Source organism: Beta vulgaris, chromosome 6 (genome assembly GCF_026745355.1).
Source record: "Beta vulgaris subsp. vulgaris cultivar EL10 chromosome 6, EL10.2, whole genome shotgun sequence".
Classification (NCBI taxonomy): domain Eukaryota; kingdom Viridiplantae; phylum Streptophyta; class Magnoliopsida; order Caryophyllales; family Amaranthaceae; genus Beta; species Beta vulgaris.
In genome coordinates, this window is record NC_079207.1 from 44,619,938 (window position 1) to 44,642,418 (window position 22,481).

Here is a 22,481-nt window from a genome sequence, read left to right on the forward strand (position 1 = left end):
GTTGTAATTTGAGGATATTTGAAATCTATTTGTTGGGAATATTGAGAATTTTTTCATAGAAATTTAGTAAGGGCTATCGGAGGCTGTAGTGCTTGATATATGGATACTTAAGGTTGATCTATGAGTTTGTGTTTTGAAGTTTTGAGGACGAAACTTATTCTATGGGTGGTACAGTGTAATAGCCTGAATTTTAAGCAGGCTCAAAAGTTTTGTTAGCTATATGAAGCCTTCATCGGGCTTTGGTCCTTTAAATAGTTATAATTCTCTACAACATCATACTAGGACAATAGAAGATAAGCACTATCATTCTTAGTGGTTAATAAAGTAAGTGGATAATAACTAACATTCTTAGTGGTTAAGAAAGCTTGTGGATAAGCACTATCATTCTTAATGGTTATGAAAGGTCAAAGAGGATAAGCACTATCATTATTAGTGGTTAATAAAGCTTTGAGAACCAATAGATAAGTTAGAAATCCCTTGAGAGCTTATTCCTTAAGATGATGAAAATCGCATAGAGACCGTTTTATCATATAACAATGAACTTCCAGTTGAAAGGCCTTTTGAGATAGAATACATGCTCAAAATCTATTCAAATTGGATATAACCAAATTTTGGGATGTATTAAGGATAAAATGGTCATTCACCATCAATATTTACGTGGCTAAATAGGGTGAATTCCTTACATAGTAAGATATGGCCCAACTGAAATGTCAGTTCAGACTTATCCTCAATAAATGCCTCTTGGCAGCTGCTTGAGTGTCGATCTCTTAAATATCTGTGCATACATGAAAGCCAACATATCAAGCTAACATCTCCAATAAGAATTACCCAGAAACTCCAAGAAATAGACCTTACCCAGAAGAGGTTTCCCTCCCCCATGGATACCGCCAGAACAGACCCTATAAAAGGGTGTCATGGTTTTTCGTCCCTTTCTCCAAAATCTTCTTCTTCGACACCTACTTCTCTTTACATACAACTCTTTTAGACATAGTTCCCTAGTGTTTCAAGCTTTTAGTAGAGTTTTCAAACTTTGGGAAATTATAGAAAACTTCATAGGAACATAAAACAGATTGTTGTAAGCACATCTTTGCATCTCTCTTGTACTTAGCTTAATTATTTATGTTCTAAAACTTGTGTAAACTAATCTCTAACACTTTACATATTCAGGGGAAGTTGTAGGAAGAGTAAACCACTTAGGATAAGAAGTTTTAAGTGCACTAAGCAACCTAAGTGAAGGTACACACTTGGTTTGGATTGTAACCTAGAGATTTTCCTACTTGTGGTCAAATGATTTTTTCTTTCTATTTTAAAGCATGATTGTGAAATGAAATATCTTTTGATATTCTTATTAGTATGTGTGCTTTGAATATGTGACATGTATTTGGCATGATATGGTTCATTGGAGATATTTTACTTATCCTAATATAGGCTCAAACACTAAATTGTCATGTTTATGCTTCTAGATGGAATTTGTTAAGTATATGGAATTATATGATAATGAAAGGAGTTGATAAGAGTTCTGAGTACTAAAAATGAGTTGATAAGAATTTTGAGTATTGAGGATTCAAGTATGAATCATTAAATATCTTAAATTATAAATATGAAAGTGAGGCGTGAACATACACCCGAGTTAGGACGGATAGAGTCCCTAACTAATGCCTTCCAGGAAGGGCGAATTCCTAGCGTTATAGGACATGTCCGGTTAAGTATTTCAAGCAAAACAGTAAAAAGTACAGGTGACGACCCTCAATAGTTTGGAGACAGCTGGTACTACGTGGTACCCCTCTCCATTCGCGTTCATGCCAAACAATTTAATTTTGTGAAATTAGTAACTGAGTTGAATGTGATTATTTGTTAATATAACTATGTGATAGTGTTCAAAATACACTTAAGCTTGTATTTTCTATTATACCATGTGTACTCAGCTTTACTGATAGTGTTGTCATTTCTATGGCATGTCACTTGGTGGGTGGCAGAGTCAAACTTTGTTGCAGGATTGTGTTGGAAGCCAGAATCGAGTTGAGAGAAAAGTTATGATTCGAATTATGTATTATGGGTTAAAGTCTGAGATTTAAGTTTGTATATAGAGGAGTTTATTTAGAATTACTTACAATATAGATTATTCTTTTGCCATGGAATTTGAGATTGAATGACTATGTAATTGAATAAGGGATTTTGTTTTGTAGGCCCATAACCCACATGTCTAGGATCGATTTTTAAGGTTATGTCTCCCCCGCGAGTAAATATTTAATTCGAGGTTTATTAATCGTTGATTTTGATTAGTGAATCTTAAATGTGTTTAGCTAGCAGCTTAGGAATCGGGCAGTTACAGACGGGCTGTTACAAACTAGTTTTTCAACTCGTTCAGTCCTGTTTGAGCCATTCGATATGGGGCTTTGGAGAAAGGTCAAGTTCCAAGTACTAGGTCAATAATGAACTCTACATCTCTCCTTGGAGGCATACCAGATATTTCTTCAAGAGAAAACATCCTGGAACTATCTGACTATAGGCACATCCTCAGGTTTCAATGTATCATCCTCAAACCTTCTCACTAAAGACATAAATAGAGGCTATCCTTTGTCTATATCGTTGTTAAGTTGCAAGGCATTGATTACTTTAATACCAGGTTCTTGGGGTATTCTCCTATATGACACCCTTTTTCCCGAAGGATCTCTTTGTTCAACCTTATGTGCATAACAATCTATCTTAGCCTTGTACTACCCAAGCCAATCCATTCCCAAAAGGACGTCTAGGTTCGATAAATTAAACTCTATTAGATCGGAAGGAAAGAAGTCATCCTCTATTTTTAGTGAGACATTTAGGAATTTCTTAGAGCAATTAATGGTATCCCCAGACGGAATAACTATAGGCATAGAAATTGACTCAGAATCAACCAATGCTAGAGTTTTAACAATTGTATGGGCAATAAAAGAAAAAGATGCTCCAGTATCGAACAATACTTTATAAAAAATTAAGTTGATAGAAAAAGTACCCGTGACAATATCCTTACAAACTTCCTCTTCAGTAGCTGTCATCATATACAACTTCCCTTGCTTTACCCTTATTATCATCATTGTTGGTCACATGGTTCCTATTTGGTGCCTGATTATTTGCATTGGTTAGTGGTTTGGAGTAATTGGACTTCCCTGACCCATTATATGCATTTCCACCATTTCCATTCCCATTCCCATTCCTAGTCTTGTCTCCATAGTTCCCTTTCTTTTGACCATTAGGGTTAATTTTATTCTTTGAGTAGCACTCATATGCTTTGTGCCCCAATTTCCCACATTCACGACACTCCACCTTATTACCCTTACAATCTCTCCTAGGATGGTTGTTTGGGCACTTCTTACACCTCTACAAACTCTCAGGTCTACGGTTGTTAGTGTAATTGTTGCAGATATTGTTATTGTGGTAAGTGTTGTTGTTCTTGGGTCCCTTATCGAAGTTTTTTTTTGGAGGTTTGGTTGTTTTGGTTTCCATTGTGTTTCTTTTCAAATCTTAGAACCTCAGGGTTGGGATTCTCCTTTCGTTTCTCACCTTGTTACCTCCTTCCTCTCATTTTCATATGGCATTTAGCCAAAAACATGGTCTAACGAGGTAAAAGTATTCCGCCAGTCTCCCTTGCAGGTCAAGGGTGAGCTCTAATTCAAAGTGTGAGGCCTTAGCTTCCTCAGTATGGGTAATTTCAAGAGCAAATCTCATCAGCTCAATGAACTTAAGGTAATATTCCTCAACAGACATATGCTCCCTTGTTCTAGCATCATAAAATCTTAAGCTTTCTGCTTTTTAAGGTATGGTGGGTAATACTTATCCCTTAGGGATTTCTTGAAAGCTCTCAGGTTGTTTTAAGAGGTCGTACTTATCTTGAGTCCACAAAAAGTGAGCATCCCCTATAGATAATATCTTGCTAAGGGCACAGTCTTGTCATCTGAACCGATGAGGGTAAAGAAAAGCTTATCAAACTCCCCAACCCAGTTTTCCAATTCTTCGGGTCCCCTCTTTCCTATTGATCAGTACTAGTGGATTCCTACGGGTAACCTTTTCAGACAAGTCCTCATCCCGATGATGACCTTGGCTAGATTAGCTGTAATCTGCACCAGGTCAGTTTTCGATTGCTCGACATTCAGAAGGGTCTCTGGCGCGCCTCCCGAACGAACCATTTTGCACTGAAAATAACACAACATCTATCTCAGTGACATACACATAATCGTTTATTCACTTAACCATTACACATTTGCACGTTCATACCACACATTTTTATTGCGAACAAACATTAAGTCTTTATTGACTTGCAATATAAACATCTCAAATAAGACGACACATCCAATAATAAAATAATGAAAATATTGTATTTTTATTGAAAAGAAAAAAAATAATTGTTTCAAAAGAAACATAATATAAATAAATAAAGGAATAAACAATGCTAACTTACTACTTGGCAAGTAAGCTTTATTAAAATCGATATAAACAAATAAAATAATACTCTAATCCTAATTATATTTTCAGAGGAAACTAAAGACTATAATGGTGAGCTTCGTCATCTGACTTAGGATCTTCTATTCCTTCTTCCATGTCAGCTTCGTCCTCAACAGGCTCGTCATCCTCTATAGGTTCATCTTCCACCAGGGGTTCTTCCTCTTCTATGGGTTCATCCTCTTCTTCCATAGGCTCTTCTTCTTCTTCTTCTTCTTCTTCTTCTTCTTATATAGGCTCTTCTTCTTCTACATGCTCTTTATCAATCAGATCCCCTTCAGCTGGCTCATCTTCATTAGGATCTCCTCTCCCTCATTTCATACGTCCAGTATAGGTGCACCATGATGTTCCTTAATCACTGCGATAAATGTCCTATTATTCCCTTCATCATCGGAAATGTGGGCAAAAGTCATAAAGTTTGACGCTATGTGGTAGTCCTCGGGTAATGAACTCTTCCTCAAACGTTCGGTACCTTGCTCTTTTTACAGCTTTAGGTGGCGTTTTTGGCTCAGGTTTAACTCATGGGTTCTCATAATTCCCATCCACAACATTAGTTCCCGAGCTATCCCCTACATGATAGGTTCCTCGAATTGAAGGTGATGAGGTATAGGGTTCACAACCTCTTTTCTCATGGATTCTTCACTCATTTTCACAGTATTTGAGGTCAGTAATAAAATGCCCTACAGTAGGAAGGTATTTGTTCTAGTAAGTATATTTGTCCCTGTTAAAATTTCCCTCTTCTGTCCACAAATCCTCATAAATATCTACGATGTACGAAAAGGTAGGGTTCTATGTTAGGGACATATCGAAGCATGAAATGTATTTTCTCTAGTTCATTCCTTAGCCTCATATCTCCTTGCATAATCCTATAATCCATATCACCTTTCATCTTATAGGCCCAAATGTCCCAATCTTCCACTATTTAGTGTTTCATCAGGTATTCCTTAGGACCTATGTTGTAAACCATTTGCAAAAGTAAAGAAAGGAAATAGTCTAAGATTTTGTGAATTAAAGGTTTTAAAAATATATTATATATACATATATAAGAGATTAAACGATTATTTTAAATTTTAGAACTCCTTTAGCACGTTCAAAACATTTTCAACAATTAAGTGACTATGTCCTAAAATATTAAAAATAAGGTTTTAATTCAAAACCTTTTTGAAACATCTTTTACACCAATTCGGAGTTAATTTATTGCTCCTAACTACTATATATGTAACTGCTCTTGTACATCCTCCTAGGCCTTGTTTGGTTGTATATAGGAAGTCATACTTCCTAGGAAGTTATTTTTTCCATGTATTTGAAATTCCTAGGAAGTGTAAAATTGTGTTTGGTTGATAATGGGAAGTAGAACTTCCTATGGGAAGCTCTACTTACCTAGGGGCACCTAGGTAAGTAACTTCCTCCATTTTGGAGGAAGTAGAACTTCCTAGGAAGTGCAAATTCCCATGATTTCGCTAACCAAATAACGTCATATACTTCTACTTCTTAGGAATTTGCACTTCCCATGATTTGTTTTGTCAACCAAACAAGGTCCTAATCTATTCATACTTCGAAGATTTCAAAGAACCTTTCACAAATTCAATCAAGCAAATAACACAAAATTTCATTCCACTGTACTTGTAGACTTCCTAATATCAGATATATAAGGCAAGAAAAGAGATTCCAAATAAAATAATTATTCATATGATTTAATGCACATAAAAGTAAGCTATATTCTCCTATCCCATACTTCCCATTTTAGAATGCTTTTAAAAAATCTTTGGAAATAGGTACTTTTGGCTTTGATACCAGTTTTGTAACACCCCTAAATCCCATACACGTCTAAACTACGTCGCAACGACATTGGGAGTGTTACTGGCGCAGTGAAACACAAGGCTTATTGAAATGAAGGCATTAACTTAAAATATTAACTTACTCCTTTCTATGAAAACTAAACTGCATCGGAAATAATAAGTTACAACTCAGAAATCATCATTGACCCCTTTTTATTCAAACCATTAACTAGTAGATTATAATGATTCTATAAGTTCAACCAAAACATTTGAAACTTTATAAAATAAAGAATATCCCCCGTATGCCTGAACTCATGCAGCAACATCAGCATACCTAATATGCTCCCCATTGAAGTATCAATGGTTCATCACATGTCAACAAACAAATACAAAATAACAAACAATCAACTATGCTGAGTACGTACTTAAACAATGAAATAATATACTAAGCATAATCAAAACAATAAGAAACATTCTAAGACATGATACTACAAGAGTATTACGTTTTATTACTTTTATAATTTAGTTAGCAACAAACGGGCACTGTCATCTTTCTAAAAACATATGGGCTACTTAATCCTTAATAGACAACTTGTTCTATTAGATGGAATACAAATGCAATTTCATTCCACTTCACACACATCACCTTAGTATGCATATCCCCATGATCGTACATAACCTTCCGCCTACTCGAGTTGTCAAAATTTATAAGGACACTACTATCGTCACAGTAGACCTGCGTAGGAGTACTGTAGAACAAGTCCCACGCTCCCCCATTGTTCATTACTTCTAGGAATTCCAACTACAAGTTTATCACCAAACATCCTTCTTACGTACATTGTTCAATTCTTTAGTTCTTGTAACATCCTTGCTACAATATTAAATCGTAGGATTACAATCCAATACATTTCATGCTTCTGATACGAAAATATAACACATTCCAATAATAATGCAGTCCAATTCACAAGTCATACAACCAGGAAATACATACAGATTTCCAATCAATTTCATGTTACCAAACAATCTCATCAATCATAATCATACAATTGTTCCCTATCGTGATTCTAGGTTCCAATGAAAGAATTTATAACCTAAACATGATACTAACATATCTAATTGAATTAGTATGCGTATGTACCTTGTAACGAAGAATCTTTGCTGACTACTTAAACGTTTCCTTAAAAAAATTAAGACCTAATCACAATAATAAAAGTATTTGAGTGCTAAGTCCTGGATATTATTAAAATAAAAACTAGCTTAACTAACTATGTAAAACTTAGTGTTTCAAATAATAAAATAAATATTCTTGTTGTTTAAACTTTCTTTTCATAAACTTTATTGTACTAACATATTTAGTTAATAATAAGTTTGCAAATCTGATTTTTGATAAATTATATTATACTTGGTTTACTTGTTTTATAATAACAAATCTTACACAAATATACATGGGTGTAATAAAATTAGAATTGAGAATTAAAATCATTCTAAGAACTATAATCAAGAATCTGAATTCCTTTAACTTATCCTATACTTTATTTACAAAGCCAATTCAAAACATTATACATTACAAAAACCAGATTTGAATAATAGAATAATCATAAGAACTACAAATATAATTATAAATGTTTATGCCAAATTCTGATCAGGCAGAACTTAGCTAAGGATCTACAGCTAATGTAAATGCAGCTAGGAACAATAAAAGAAGCTGGCTACGAAATTAAAGAAATGCAAAGAGGAGACAAGACACCAAGAAATGGTGACGCAGAAAACCCCAAGGAAGAGGGTAAAAACCGCGGGTGGAATTGAGTCCACCAATCCACTATATGAGAGAGTTACAACTTATAGCTAGCAGCTAGCAGCTTGTACTAGATACACTTGTGAATATTGTAAATGTAGAAGAGAAAGTATGAATGTACAGCAATGTAAAGACTTATGCTACCCAGATTGTTTCCCCTTCTATTTATACTAGTACATTTTTTGAACGTTATTTCCTATATTTGAACGTTACATAACAAACTCCTAAGAAGGTGCCATAACTCCCTAAAATCAAGGAATATCTTCTCTTCTGCTTGACAACTGCTTCGTCTTATTTCTTCGGCACAACAATACTGTTTGACTTGGTCTTGATCAGCATCCAATGTTTTCCAGCCAGATTAACTTACAGACTTTATATCTGCTTACTGTAGCTGCTACCTGTAGCTGCTATCTGATGCTTTCTAGCTATGGTAAACACTTCACCTGCAAGTTCCAGCTTAGGGAAAAATTTAGGACATAACAATAAATCAGATTTTATTTATCTCTTAGTATACATTTTTTATAATTACAAAACTTAATCAAAGTACATAGACCAAAATCAGATTATACAAATTGCTTTAAAGAATAAAAGAGGGAGAGGAACCACCACACGTCGCCGACGAGCAGGCACACTCAAACTCCGACGAACCGCGAACCACTGCCAACACGACTCCCACTCAAGCCAGTCACGCCCAGCCTCTCTTGACACACCCGCACAACACCACACTCGATCACTGACACAGTCGAGCCACATACACACCACACTCGCATGACCTCGAGCCACACAACGCACACAAGTCTCGTGAAGCCTTGCACACCCTTGACGCTAACACTCGAACACGCTTCGCACACACAGCAAGACCCTCGATTTCGAGCGCTCGCACACCGTACACACAACACAACCCTCGACTTCAAACGCTTGCAGACCTCGACCGCAACGACCCTCGACTAACGCTCGCAGACCTTGACCGCATCGACCCTCGACTAATGCTCACAAACCTTGACTGCAGCTACCATTGACTAACGCTCGCAGACCTCGACCACATTTACCCTCAAAGGCTGATGAAATTCAGTGGAGAAAAAGAGAGGAGAGAGAAAACTTTGAGGGAGGAGAAGAAGAAAATGGCTGACTAGGAAAAGTTAGGGTTTTATTTTCAGATTTTTTCCACACCCGGCCCAGACCGTTGTTTTATGTTGTTTTTGGATTCTTAGTAGTTTTAGATTAGAAAAGGAAAGCAAAAGGGCGTTACGCATTCTCCCCACAGGCTCAAAATAAATTTGCTAACTGTAGCAACCCCACAGCCCAAGTAGCAGACAACGACTCGGGCCTCAAGCGGTGTGGAGCCAAGCCGACCCATGTCACACCTCTTATTGTAGGGATGTTTGAGGATATATTCCTTCAATACTGGTTCCGTTGGTAACATACTTTACTAGAGGTGCACGATCTTCAAATACATCTCTATTATATAAGTCAAGGGAGGAGGTGTAGTGTCCTCTTTTGAAGTGACTAAAATACCCTCTAATCATTTAAGTTTTTCTTTTTATAAAAAATTGAAAAATGACAATCAATGAAACTTGCCATATGAGTAGGTCAAAAATGGAATATGCAATACCATTAATAACTTGACAAACTAGATTGACATAATTAATTCACGAAATCAATTAGAATCTTCAACCAAAAAAAAGTTAGCAACATATCGTGATAACATAATATTTCATATTTACAAAGTTCAAACAATATGGTTTATTAACATCTATAATTGTTAAAAAACTATACTAAAGTCGCTGAAAAGAAAATTATTAAATCATCTACCAAATTTTACAGTGATGGTATTGAACAGTTAAACATCATTCAACTTTAATTTAAAAAGATAATAAAATCTACAAAAAAACCTCAATAATTTACAACACTATCAAAATAACTTTAGATAAAAAAAAAAACATGTCCATTAATATATAACTGCATAAGATTGTCGACGCACGCATCGCATGCACATACAACTAGTAGTTCTATATTGGAGATCTATCAAAAAAAACTTATACCATTGCGCCTTGCTGGTGTTCAAAAGAAGGCTTGCTAAATCCACAAATCTTATGATATTACTTTCAAAATTAATGTCGGCTTACCAGCTCTTCCATAATATAGTCGTTTAAACATTAGGAAACCATGACATGAAAAAGAAAAAAAAAGTTCTTCCTTTCATGAGCAACTTGCAAAATATATTTTTATCATATTGTAAGGGTTTTACTAAACGATGCCCTAAATTTTCCTAGTAACGCCCTAAATACAGTATTTTTATACTTGCATAATTACATTTCTTTTCTCTCTCCTCCCCCTTGACTCACTCCCCTAACCCTCCTTCTCCAATTTCAAAACTGACTTCCTTACCACCACACCACCACCACCACCACCATCTTCTCCATTTTCAAAAACTATTTATCGGAATTGGAGTAGACAAGTCAGCCATAATTCACGATTAATTCAGTCAGTCCATAAACAAATCGTCGGAATTGACTGTTACACTAAACAAAACAATAATTCACCAAACAAAAAAAGTTCAAAATTGACTGTTACAGATTGTTAGAATTCACCATAATTGCAGTGTGGCATTAATTTAGTAGCAGTGTCTCGCATATTGGAGTAGACAAGTCAACCTTAATTATTTGGTTTTGCACCACCATCGTGTACTACAGCGTTGCACTACCATCGAAGGAATTTTTTTTTTAAAAAAAGAGGGGCGTCCACCAAGGACGCCCCACCATCGATGGAGGCGTCCTTGGCAGGCGCCTCACCCACTGGGCGAGGCGCCTGCCAAGGACGCCTCCACCGATGGTGGGGCGTCCTTGGTGGACGCCCCTTTTTTTTCTGAATTTTGTTTTTAAAAGAAAGGCAGGCGTCCACGATGGACGCCTCACCACCGGTGGAGGCGTCCACGATGGACGCCTCACCACCGGTGGAGGCGTCCATGGCAGGCGCCTCACCATGTGGTGGAGCGCCTGCCACGAACGCCTCCACCGTTGGTGGGGCGTCCATGGTGGACGCCTGCCTTTTTTTTTATAAAAAAAAATTCTTCATTGTTAATGAAGAAAACAGAGGAGATGAGAGTATGGGGTACGACGGTGGGGGTACTGCGCTGGCTGCGGTGGTAGTGCGACGCCAGTAGCAGTGTGGCGGCAGTGGTGGTGTGTTGCACCGGTGCTCAATGGTGATGTGGAAGAAGAGTGGAGGGAAAAGTGAATGAAGAAGAGAAAAGATCTGAAAATAAAAAAATACAGTATATTATACGTATTTAGGGCGTTAATAGGAAATCTTAGGGCGTTGTTTAGCAACCCAGTATTGTAACCAATCAAGGAATTGGTCACATGGTGAACAAAAAAGAAATTATATCATGGGAAAAGTGCGCTCCACCAAATGACGGGAAAATGTGTAATAAAATGTATTTGTCAAATTAAATTGACTATTTATCAAAAAATGCAAATTAAAAAAAAAAAAAACTACCTAATAGTTATTTTTTTTTATGATGTATAAAATTATATTCATTTTGTCATATTTTGAAAAACTTTAAACACTCATCACCTTTTTTCATGCCATGGGTAAATTGATTATGAGAATGAACATTTTTTATTTATTTATGGTGCTCGATGCTGTAAGACGAAACATATAGGGAAATAAGTGGCTGGAATTGATGTTGGGCCCATCTTTTGGATGGTAATATACTAATATGTAATTACGATCCTTTTCCAAAGTGATGAACCTCAGACAAACTTTGTACAACTTGATTGACAAACAAAATATGATATCAACTGTCACAAAAAAAGTTGACAAACAGAAGAAAAAGATGAGACGAGAAAAAAGCAAATACTTCATCTTTGAGGTCTATTGAAGAAGAATTGACTCTCTCATTCACTACCAACTGAAAATGGAGACGAAGCCGCTTTGTCTAATTACACAGCAACCATTCTTCAGCGCAGTTGAATCAGGCGATATCGAATCATTGAAGCTCATTATCGACCAATTAGCTCAAGATGAAGTACCTGAACGAGGTTCCATCGCTGCTCTAATGTCGCTGCGAAATACTGCAGGAGAGACGGCCTTGTATGTAGCAGCAGATAATAACTTAGTTGAGATGTTCAATTATTTGCTCAACTTTTGTGAGATTCAAATTGCCATGATTAGGTCTAAGTCTGATCTCAGCGCCTTTCACATTGCTGCTAAGCGCGGTCATTTAGGTATATATGTTTCCTTTTCATTTTCTTCTTGTTTTGAATTGCCCTTAAATGTCCGAATTGTTGTTTTGATCTGTGAATTTTAAATGCGGAGTCTATCTTTGGGAAGTTTGATTTTGATATTGAATCTTTTATTGCTTAGGGAATTTTGAGAATTAGTGGTGAATAGCCCAGAAAATTTTAAAAAAAATCTGGTTTTGATAGAGGTATGGAGATTAGAACAACATTAACACATTTAAAAAAAAAGACAAGGTTTTAGATCTTGGTTCAGCAAGCGCCAAACCCTTTACAAATATGCCATCAAGGGGCGCGGTTTGATCTTTATTCAAAACCATGGTGTAGAGTTTAGACTGACATGGATAGTTTGTCTTGCTTTGATGTATAGGGCCAGTTTTGTGTACTTTCCAAATTTAGAATTTAGAATTCTTTTTTAGGCATGAATAGAGTTGGATCTCTTTTCATATCCTGAAAGAAATGCATGGTCCATTTTCTAAATCAATGGTTAGAATACCTGGAGAGGGAAAATAGATATTTTTATGAGATTTTAATCTTGTACTAACATATATGCCATTATCCTAAGATAGGAAATAAATAAAAGAAGTGGAGAGGATCCGAATAGCTATATCAGTGGTGGACCTATTGAGGAATATGGGGGTACAACTGGACCCCCTTTTTCAAAAAACATTATCACAAGTGAAGCTGCTGCCGGTGTCGGTGATGAAGAGAAGGTCTTGTGGGGGGTTTCTGTTGGAGATTTCGGTGAAGAATTGGCTAAAGTCAATGCAAGTGCGAAAGACTAGGGAATATTTGAGAATGGCTTTTGAAGTGTTGAGGCCTAAGGGGAGGGGTTGATATTTGAGGTAGTCACAGTGGGTCATGGTGGCGGTGGCGGTGGCATTGTTATGGTAGAGGTGGAGTATTTCAACAATGTAACTTATATAGAGAAAAAAATGTGGGGGAAAAGCATGGGGGAGGGGGGAAGCATATAGAGAGAGTGAAAATTCATGCATTTATAGACAAAATGGAAGATAGAAAAAATTGTGTTTTTTATTTGATTTTGATAAAAGTCAAAAGTAAAACGTAAAATAAGCTTTCAGTGTCTTGAAAAAAACTGAAAACTGAAACTAATACCAAACAAAGCCTTATTTATTTTATTGTACATACTTCCATACTCTATATATGCTAATTAGATTCTTAGATTATTTGAATATTTACATGTAAATTGTTGACTTTATTCATTAGCTAGTGAGTAACTGAAATAGAAATCAAATATATTTATTTTTAGGGATTTAGGCCTTGACTGAATTGTTTATTTTTTTTCGATTGGTAATTATAGGACTATGTTTTATGAATTCCCATATAATTTATTTATCTGATTGTATGTTACTGACTAAAAGAAATTGAACGCGAATATAATTTATTTTTTAGCTATTTAGCATTTTAGGACTAGATTAAATTGTTCAATAATTTCAATAGATTAGTTTATATGACTATATGATTTATAATTCCCACATTATTTGATTGTATGTTTCGCAAATAGGATAATTGATTAATTTTTATCCATTCAATTAGGAAATAAATATTGAGTTTTTTGCGGGGATATAGCATGGTAATAACTACATATTTTGGATATTTCGGTTGTAACACTTATGTATTAAACAATTTATGCAAGCTTTTTCCCCCTAATTTGTGTTTGTTGTATGTTCGTACTCCAAATTGAAATTCCTGCGTTTGTCATTGGGAATATCTCATCTTTTGCATTATAATTAGACATAGATAATTTGCAGAAGAAGGTAAAAAAAACCTTTTACCATTGGTTTCTAACGTTTCGCCCACCAGTTTTTCTACGTTTATACTACTAAATACTATTGTAATAGTGGCAATAACCTTACATGCATGCTATGCGTGCGAAATCAATATCAAAATTGCATTTTTTTTTGGGTTTTACTATGTTTTAAAAATTTATAGACTGGTATATTGTGTATTTTTTTTTGTAGTTAGGGGTACTTTGGGCAAAGATGGTGGACACTAAAGTACTCAAGAGTTCCCATGTATAATAGACATGCTACATTTGAATGTCATTCTATTAATGTCAACTAGCTTAATCGATTTAAGTCTTTGAAGGTGGTATCAAAAACTTGAAATTAAAGGAGATAGATGAGCTATTGTGTGATTAAAGTTGCTTGGATTTGAGCCCTTCATGTGAAATATAAAGGTTATAGTTTTAAGAAATTTAGAACAAAGATTGTTTCTTAATTCTAAAGTGTTCGAAGAATATCTAGTTTGGTGAAAAGATTAGCTTTCAACTTCTAAACTAATGATTATCATCTCAGCAAAGATTAGCTCTCAAGTTTAATAAACAATGGTTGAATTTTCGTAGTTTTTAACTCCTAAAATTTCGGTCTAAAACAACAAAGTCACACAAAATTGCTGAACAAGAATTCATATTCTCCATTAATGTCACAACTAATTTTCTTGTATACTCAAAGGCTATTTAAAAATAATTAGCCGACTTAAGTTAGGACAAGTCTCTAACTCTCTATTACTAACTCTCTAAATACACCCTCCAAAGTGTTGGATGATGAATCTAAACTTAAGGAATTAGAACACTCACTCAAAACACTCAAAATCACGGATAACAAGGATAGAAGTCAAAACTCAAGAACACACTCAAAGTTTTGGGGTTCTAGGCCGGAGATAAGACTCACTCAATCTCCCCTAGGCTTATCACTCAAGACTCAATCAAAGTAAATAGGAAAGCTAACACTTGAGACAAAAGTCAAAGCATAAACTTGAAAACACAAGGTTTTTTTATATAATTTCTCCAAATCTGAACTTCTCCTATCATAAGCGCTCCTTATATAACATATAGGAGCAGGATAGTGAGGCCAATAGGCTCCTCAAAACCGTCCAGTCTGTGGAGAGGTTTAGGAGTTACAAACTCCTCCTAGAATCATGCCTTCCTTCCAGCTTCATTAAATAAGCTATTACAAGGAGGTCACAATCACCATAATTTAACCCTAATGAAGCTTATCACACGCCTAACACCCTAAACACATGTCCTAATCATGAGCTTTACTTTAAGAGTACTCTCATCGGTTATTACAAGCATAAAATAATAACAAAAGCAAATAGAAACCCATACAGAACTTGGGCCTTCAATAATCACGTCAAACTTGTATCCTTGTAGTTGTTGCTGCATAGTAGGGCCTTTAAATCATCATCCAAGTAATGCATAATCATGTCGGACTCGTATTTTGTTCGAAGGATATCTAGTTTGGTGAAAAGATTAGCTTTCAACTTCTAAACTAATGATTATCATCTCAGCAAAGATTAGCTCTCAAGTTTAATAAACAATGGTTGAATTTTCGTAGATTATAAACTCCCAAAATTTCGATCTAAAACAACAAAGTCACACAAAATTGCTGAACAAGAATTCAGATTCTTCATTAATGTCAAAACAAATTTTCTTGTATACTTAAAGGCTATTTAAAGGTAATAAACCTACTTAAGTTAGGACAATTCTCTAACTCTCTATTACAAACTTTCCTAATTGAGAAGTACTAATAAAACCGGCCATAATAGAGAAAACAAAAAAAGAATAAATTTCAACTTCTGAACTAATGATTATCATCTCAGCAAAGATTAGCGTTCAAGTTTAATAAACAATGGTTGAATTTTCATAGTTTATAACTTCCAAAATTTCGGTCTAAAACAACAAAGTCACACAGAATTGCTGAACAAGAATTTGGATTCTCCATTAATGTCAAAGCTGAATTTCTTGTATACTTAAAGGCTATTTAAAGATAATAAACCTACTTAAGCTAGAACAAGTCTCTAACTCTGCATTACAAACTTTCCTTATTGAGAAGTACTAACAAAACCGGCCATAATAGAGAAAACAAGAAAATATAACTTTGCAAAATTAGATTTCCACTCTTAACTGCCAACTAGCATTCACACTAAATAAACCTTGTTTCAAACCGGCCATAGGAGAGAAAACAAGAAAAAATAACTTTGCAAAATTAGATTTCCATTCTTAACTGCCAACTATCATTCACACTAAATAAACCTTGTTTCAAGGCAAGTGAAGAAACTTCTGAACTCTTGTTAAAAGCAAGAAAGAAACTTTCCTTAAACAAAACCACTTGTAAATCAAGCAAAGAAATCAGATTGCTTGCTCTAGAAAGGGGAAGCTCACATCTTTCCAAAAATAGGCCAAAACCATGTGTGGAACACGATTTTCTTTCCTTCCTTTCCTGATTTAGCCTTTGCTTGGAAGCCAAGCAAGCTTTCTTTGTGCCTAATGCAAGAAAAAGCTATCGTGCTTAATGGAATAAAACTTGACCTCCAAGTAACTCATGTTGGCTAAAAAGCAACTCTTGACCTTCATCTAATTTCGGTTCATCCTCCCCTTCTTCGAAAGGAATTGTTCTTGATTGTGGAACTTGGTCATCATCGAAGTTAGGCGAGAGATCTCCAACATCATCAATCTTATAAACACCATCTCTAATACCTTAGAAAGGGCTCTCGACTCTAGACATGAGCTTGTTGTTTTCGTTTTCCCGGAGACGTTTCTTTCCGCAAAAGAATCCAAATTAAGTCTATGGGGGCCAAGACTCACATTTTTCTTTCTTTATTCACCCTTTTCTTTGAAGCTTCATTGACTTTCTTAATATTAGCTCGAACTTGATAGTGGAGCTTCATCATAATTTCAGCTTGCTTTTTAGCATCTTCATGTACATAAGAATCCTTAGGCAAAGCAATCAAGTCAATAGCTATAATCTATATAGGGATTAACTTCACAAACAGTGGCTTCAAATGGATTGAATTTTGTGGCATAACTTCCTGTTCAATTGTAGGCAAACTCCACATGACACAACTTAACATCCTAATCTTTTCCCATTTAGTCACTAGTGCCTTCAGTAAAGACCTAAGTGTTAGTCACCTACGTTAAGTACTACTGAATGGAAGAATTTTTGCCATTAGTCTCCATAAAGTCTTCTAAAATAGCTAAGTCTATCTCTAAGAAACAATGGTTCTTGGAACCCCATGCAAACGAACCACTTCACTAAAGTACAAGTTAGCCTCATTTCATAGCATCCTCACTCATATGGCTTGGAGTAAAGTGAGCCATATTTGATAATATATTAAGAACCGTCAAATTCTTCCCTTTTTGAGTTATAGAAAATGCAATATTGAAGTCTCTACTAACATCCTCCCATTGTCTTTGGGAACCGCAAAGGAGTATACAAGCCCTTATGAAATGTGCTATTGGATCTTTGACAAGTACCGCACCTCACGAAACTTGTTGTACTTCTTGCATATGGTCTTGCCTTGAGTAAAAGCCCCGAACAAGATACTTAGGAACACGTAGTTTGTTCCGTTGAAAAAGGGAACCGTCGATAATATGATGGTCTTGGGGACCATTCTTGCAATTCGCCATTAGCATTTTCATTGCTTCATCAATCTCATTTTACTCCTTGATCAAATCGTAACCAAGGATCATGGAATCCAAAACGAACAAAACTTGTGCCTCCTTGACAATGCATTCGCTACAACATTCACTTTTTCGACCTTGTTCTTCCAACAAAGCTTAAATATTGTAGGAACATTCAACGAAAGTTGAGTATGTCACTGAGGTCTGGCTATAGGCCCTTTTGCTTTCCATTACATGTAAAAAGTTGCAATGAATTGATTGCAAGGAATCAGCCAAGGTCTCCTACTCTAGTCACCTATGCTAGAAAATATTCCAAGAGGGCAAATCAGTAAATTACTTAAAGATGCTGCACCGTCGGACATAGTTTTTCTGCTAAGGCTAAAGTTGTAAATAGCTCCTGAGTTTGTTATGCAGTAGAGTAAGGAGCAAGCTTCTGTACTTAGAATGATTATAAATGGGAGTAAGGTGAATGGAGAATGGTATTTTGAAAATTAAGTACAAAGTGAGAGATTGTGAGAGACTCACCCTCTCAAATAAGAGAGAGTTGTATTTGGTAGTTTTACTCTAAAATTATCTGAACAACTTAATATCCTTGGCCCTATAATTCTGTTGTTAGTTGAATTCCACATTATCTGTACAACTTATTTGGTAGTTTCTGAATTCTGATAATGTTGATAAAAATTTTGCAATAGTTCTCGAAGCCTGTTGCTTTGAGGGCTTATTGAGTTTGTTGAATTTTGAAGCATGAACACTTTTATCTGGTAGTTTCTCAAATAAGAGAGGTTTTGTGAACTTACCGGAACTTCGCTATTACTTCGCAACAGCTGCAAACCATCCACATGTCCTCGGAAAGTGGTTTTGCAACCATTATTGTGATCGCGAATGCATAAGTCGTGTTGATTTTGTAGTTCCTCTAATGTTATTTTGTGTCTTGATTTCCGAGTATCCTATTAGTTTTTAGAGGGTTCACTTTTATGTGATTAAATCTGTAGATTATTACCTTATTATTGTCAGTGGAATACTTTTATCTATTGTATATCAAGTGTTATTGGATTTATGTTCTTTTCCATTTGCGATTCATGTTCCAAGTGAGCTTTGTTGTATATCTTTCACGTTCAGAGATAGCTCCACTTTCTTAGATTTGTAGCATGAAACTCCCTAGAAGATTGTTAATTCATAAATTGCATTTACAATTAGCTAACGCAGAACCTGCCAAATTTTGGTGCTCAGAAATCGTACGACAATTGCTGAACATATGGCCTGAGCTTTGTAGGTCATGTGATTCCTCAAATACTTCTCCTCTCTACTCAGCTGCTGTTCAGGATCACTTAGAAGTGGTGAATGCTATATTGGACACAGATGACGGTGCAGCAAGAATTGTCAGAAAAAATGGAAAAACTGCTTTGCACACTGCTGCTAGATATGGTCTTTTGGATATAGTCAGATTACTTGTTGAAAGAGACCCCGGGATTGTCTCCATCAAAGACAAGAAGGGTCAAACAGCACTCCATATGGCGGCTAAAGGCCAGGATCCTTCAATAATGGAGGAGTTGCTGCTTGCTGATTGTTCAGTACTTAATGAACGTGACAAAAAGGGTAATACAGCTGTGCATATAGCAACAAGGAAATGCCGCTCCCAGGTAATTTATTCTGACGTGTTATATTTTGAGACAAACAGGTACATGTGATTTTTGTAAAGATGTGTTCTGTTCGCTTTGCTTATGTATGTGTGTTTTTGTCTCTTTGGAAAAGGTCCTACTGGTTTGTTCCATTGTGCAAAACGCAGTCTGTTCCCTTTTACAGGGGAAAAGGAATTCCATTTTGCCAGATAATTGAAATTCATTTCCAAATGCATTAATTTGTAGTTGGAAAGCAAGGGTAGGTATTGGGAAATGGCTGTTAATGAAAGTTTGTAGGCTCTAACCACTATAGAACTTTTGCTCTATTGCTGAGCTTAGTAAATAGAAAGCTGTAAATGGTGTAGTTTGTAGGCTCTTAGCACTTAAAATGAGCAGTCGCTGCCTGCACAAGAAAGCAGATTATTGTTGAAGAAAAAAGAAGAGGAAAAGAAAAGGGCATGTGGGTACGAGCCGTCTCCACTCAATCGGGATGAAAATCAAATCCAAAGGAACAGCTTAGCTTCTGTTACACGACTGTTGAAAATTTATCACTGATCACTCTGTCTATTCATCTCTCCTGGTCTGTATCACGCCTTTTTCCTTCTTCTGTATGTCTGTACTTTTACTTCTCAGAAATATGATATTTCTTCTGATGTGATTCTTATTTAATTTGTCCTTTATCATTCCAACGTCTCTTCTAAGCTTTTGCACAACGGCATGGGATTTGATGTATGCAGCCAGAACCCCAAGAATTACAAAGAGACTTTTGTTAGACCCATGGTTCACAAGGCAAATGACTTCTAAAAAAAGTAGACCGCAGTTTAAAGAGACATTAGATCTAAGATACTGCTCATTTCTCCAGAGTAATCTAAATTGAGATGTTGCTTAGTTTAGTTGAAATGTTTTCTCTCATCAGGATTTTGGAACAATTTCTTTTAGTTGGTCAAAGTCCCATTACCTTTTAGGTTTTGGTGTAGTAATAGATTTTCTGTTTCAGATAGTCTGCTTTCTGCTGACTTATGTATCCACTGAAGTCAATGCCATCAACAATCATAATGAAACAGCAATGGACTTGGCATCAAAGCTTCAATATGGGGAGTCTGCATTGGAAATTAGGGAAGCTCTAATAGAGGCTGGTGGAAATTATGCCAGAAATGTTGGCAAGATGGATGAAGCTATGGAACTGAAGAGGACCGTAAGTGACATAAAACATGAGGTACAGTCACAACTTATACAAAATGAGAAGACGAACAAAAGAGTTTCTGGCATAGCTAAAGAACTGAAAAAACTTCACAGAGAAGCTGTACAAAACACGACCAATTCTGTGACAGTTGTTGCGGTGCTGTTTGCCTCTATAGCTTTCTTGGCAATATTTAATTTAAATGGCCAATATGTAATGGTCGGACCAGAAGCAGGAAAAGCCAACATTGCTGGCACTGTTGCCTTCCGGGTTTTCTGCCTTTTAAATGCTATGTCTCTTTTCATTTCTCTAGCTGTTGTCGTTATCCAAATAACTTTAGTAGCATGGGATACTCAAGCTCAGAAGCTAGTCGTCACTGTTACTAACAAGCTCATGTGGGCTGCCTGCCTTAGCACTTGTGGGGCGTTCTTGGCAATAGCTTTTGTGGTCGTAGGAGATGAAGGTTCGTGGATGGCTATCACTGTGACATTAATGGGGACGATCATGATGATGGGGACTCTGGTTAGTATGTGCTACTTTGTGTTTCGGCATCATTTCAGGTTTCTTGGTAATGATTCACAGAGACGCATCAAAAGGGGAAGCGGAAGCAAATCTTTCTCTTGGTCCTATTCCATCAATGTTTCTGAATTTGATGAGTATAACTCAGACCATGAGAGAATTTATGCTCTATGATGGCAAGTTGATTCCAAAGAGTGTTCCGGAAGGATCTACTTCATGTGGTATTGAGCGTCGATGCTGATTTCCTTTCTATATGTTCTGCTTGTTTAGAATCTGTACCTTTATTCATAGTGTATATTCAGAGAATCTTTTCTGTCAATAATGCTTTAAGTAACAATAATTCCAAATTCCTGTTGTTTTGAAACATAATTTTCAGCATACCATCTATGTAACATTGTTTGTGCATAGTCTTGTCCCCACCCCCAGCAGATGTGCTAATAGAGTTAGTAGTTCCTTCAATTTGCGAGATAACTAGGTTAGCAGAATAGCAGCAGAGGATAATGCTAACTCATTAGGGGTTTCTTCTATTTAATTGCTAAAAAGATCGATAATTCAGTTAGTGTTTTTCTTCTTTTTGGTGTTTTGTGCTGTTTTTCTTGGCATTAAGTACATGCGACAGCTACACCAACATCCCATTCCTTGCCCGAAAGAACCATGCCATGAGCTTGTTGGATCGTATTTCTGTCTACTTTTGTGAACTAACATTGTAAGAAACTATAATACACGTTATTTATGCTGATAATTATATTTGCAATAGCTATCTCTTTCCTTGTGTAATCGCCTCTGTTTGTATGACTATGCACATTATTTTTCTTTGCGTGCCTCCAAGACTCCTATGAGGAGAGCATAACCTTTTGCTTGAAGGGGGGAAGATGCTATTACCTTATCATTCCCTTGGAATAGGAATTTGCTTCATATTGTAGCCCTCCATCTAATGTCGTCGGCCACTATTCCATTGTCTTTCACTTTCCATACACCATTTATCTGGATGAGGCAATCATTCTGCCTTTTCACTATGTCATTTATTATAGCATAAGAAGGTTATCTTGCTTGTCTTCTCTCAAATGTGCTTGAATTTGAGGCTGAATATATCCTTCCATTATGCTTTGCTCTATTAATAGTCTCTCTACTTCCTTGAGAATTTTAATACGATCGGCATGATGGTGTCTGAAGACCACCCTATTTATGAACAACCAGGTAGTCCATAGTACAATAATGAAGATCTAACTTGTCTGGGACCCCGTCTTCCACAAATATTTGAAGTAGTTGACCACTCATGAGTAAATTGCAATTAAACTATCATTCATCACATTTAGTCCCGGGGGGGGGGGGGTTCATACTCTTCTAATAATCTCACAATCCCTGAACAAGTGATTCTTCGTTTCTATGCTTTCTCCAGAGAAGTAGCATTCTTCGCTTACTAGGACTTGTCTCTTTTGCAAATTTAT

General features: G+C 36.1%; 1 protein-coding gene across 1 annotated transcript; it reads left to right on the forward strand.

The window, feature by feature from the left end:
- Nucleotides 1–11,808: 11,808 nt before the first annotated feature.
- Nucleotides 11,809–21,438, forward strand: LOC104896929 (ankyrin repeat-containing protein At2g01680). Its single transcript, XM_010683716.4, has 3 exons — nucleotides 11,809–12,278; nucleotides 18,946–19,355; nucleotides 20,332–21,438. Exons 1-3 carry the CDS (start codon nucleotides 11,969–11,971, stop codon nucleotides 21,205–21,207), a joined length of 1,596 nt encoding a protein of 531 aa, XP_010682018.1. The 5' UTR covers nucleotides 11,809–11,968; the 3' UTR covers nucleotides 21,208–21,438.
- The last annotated feature ends 1,043 nt before the right edge of the window (nucleotides 21,439–22,481 follow it).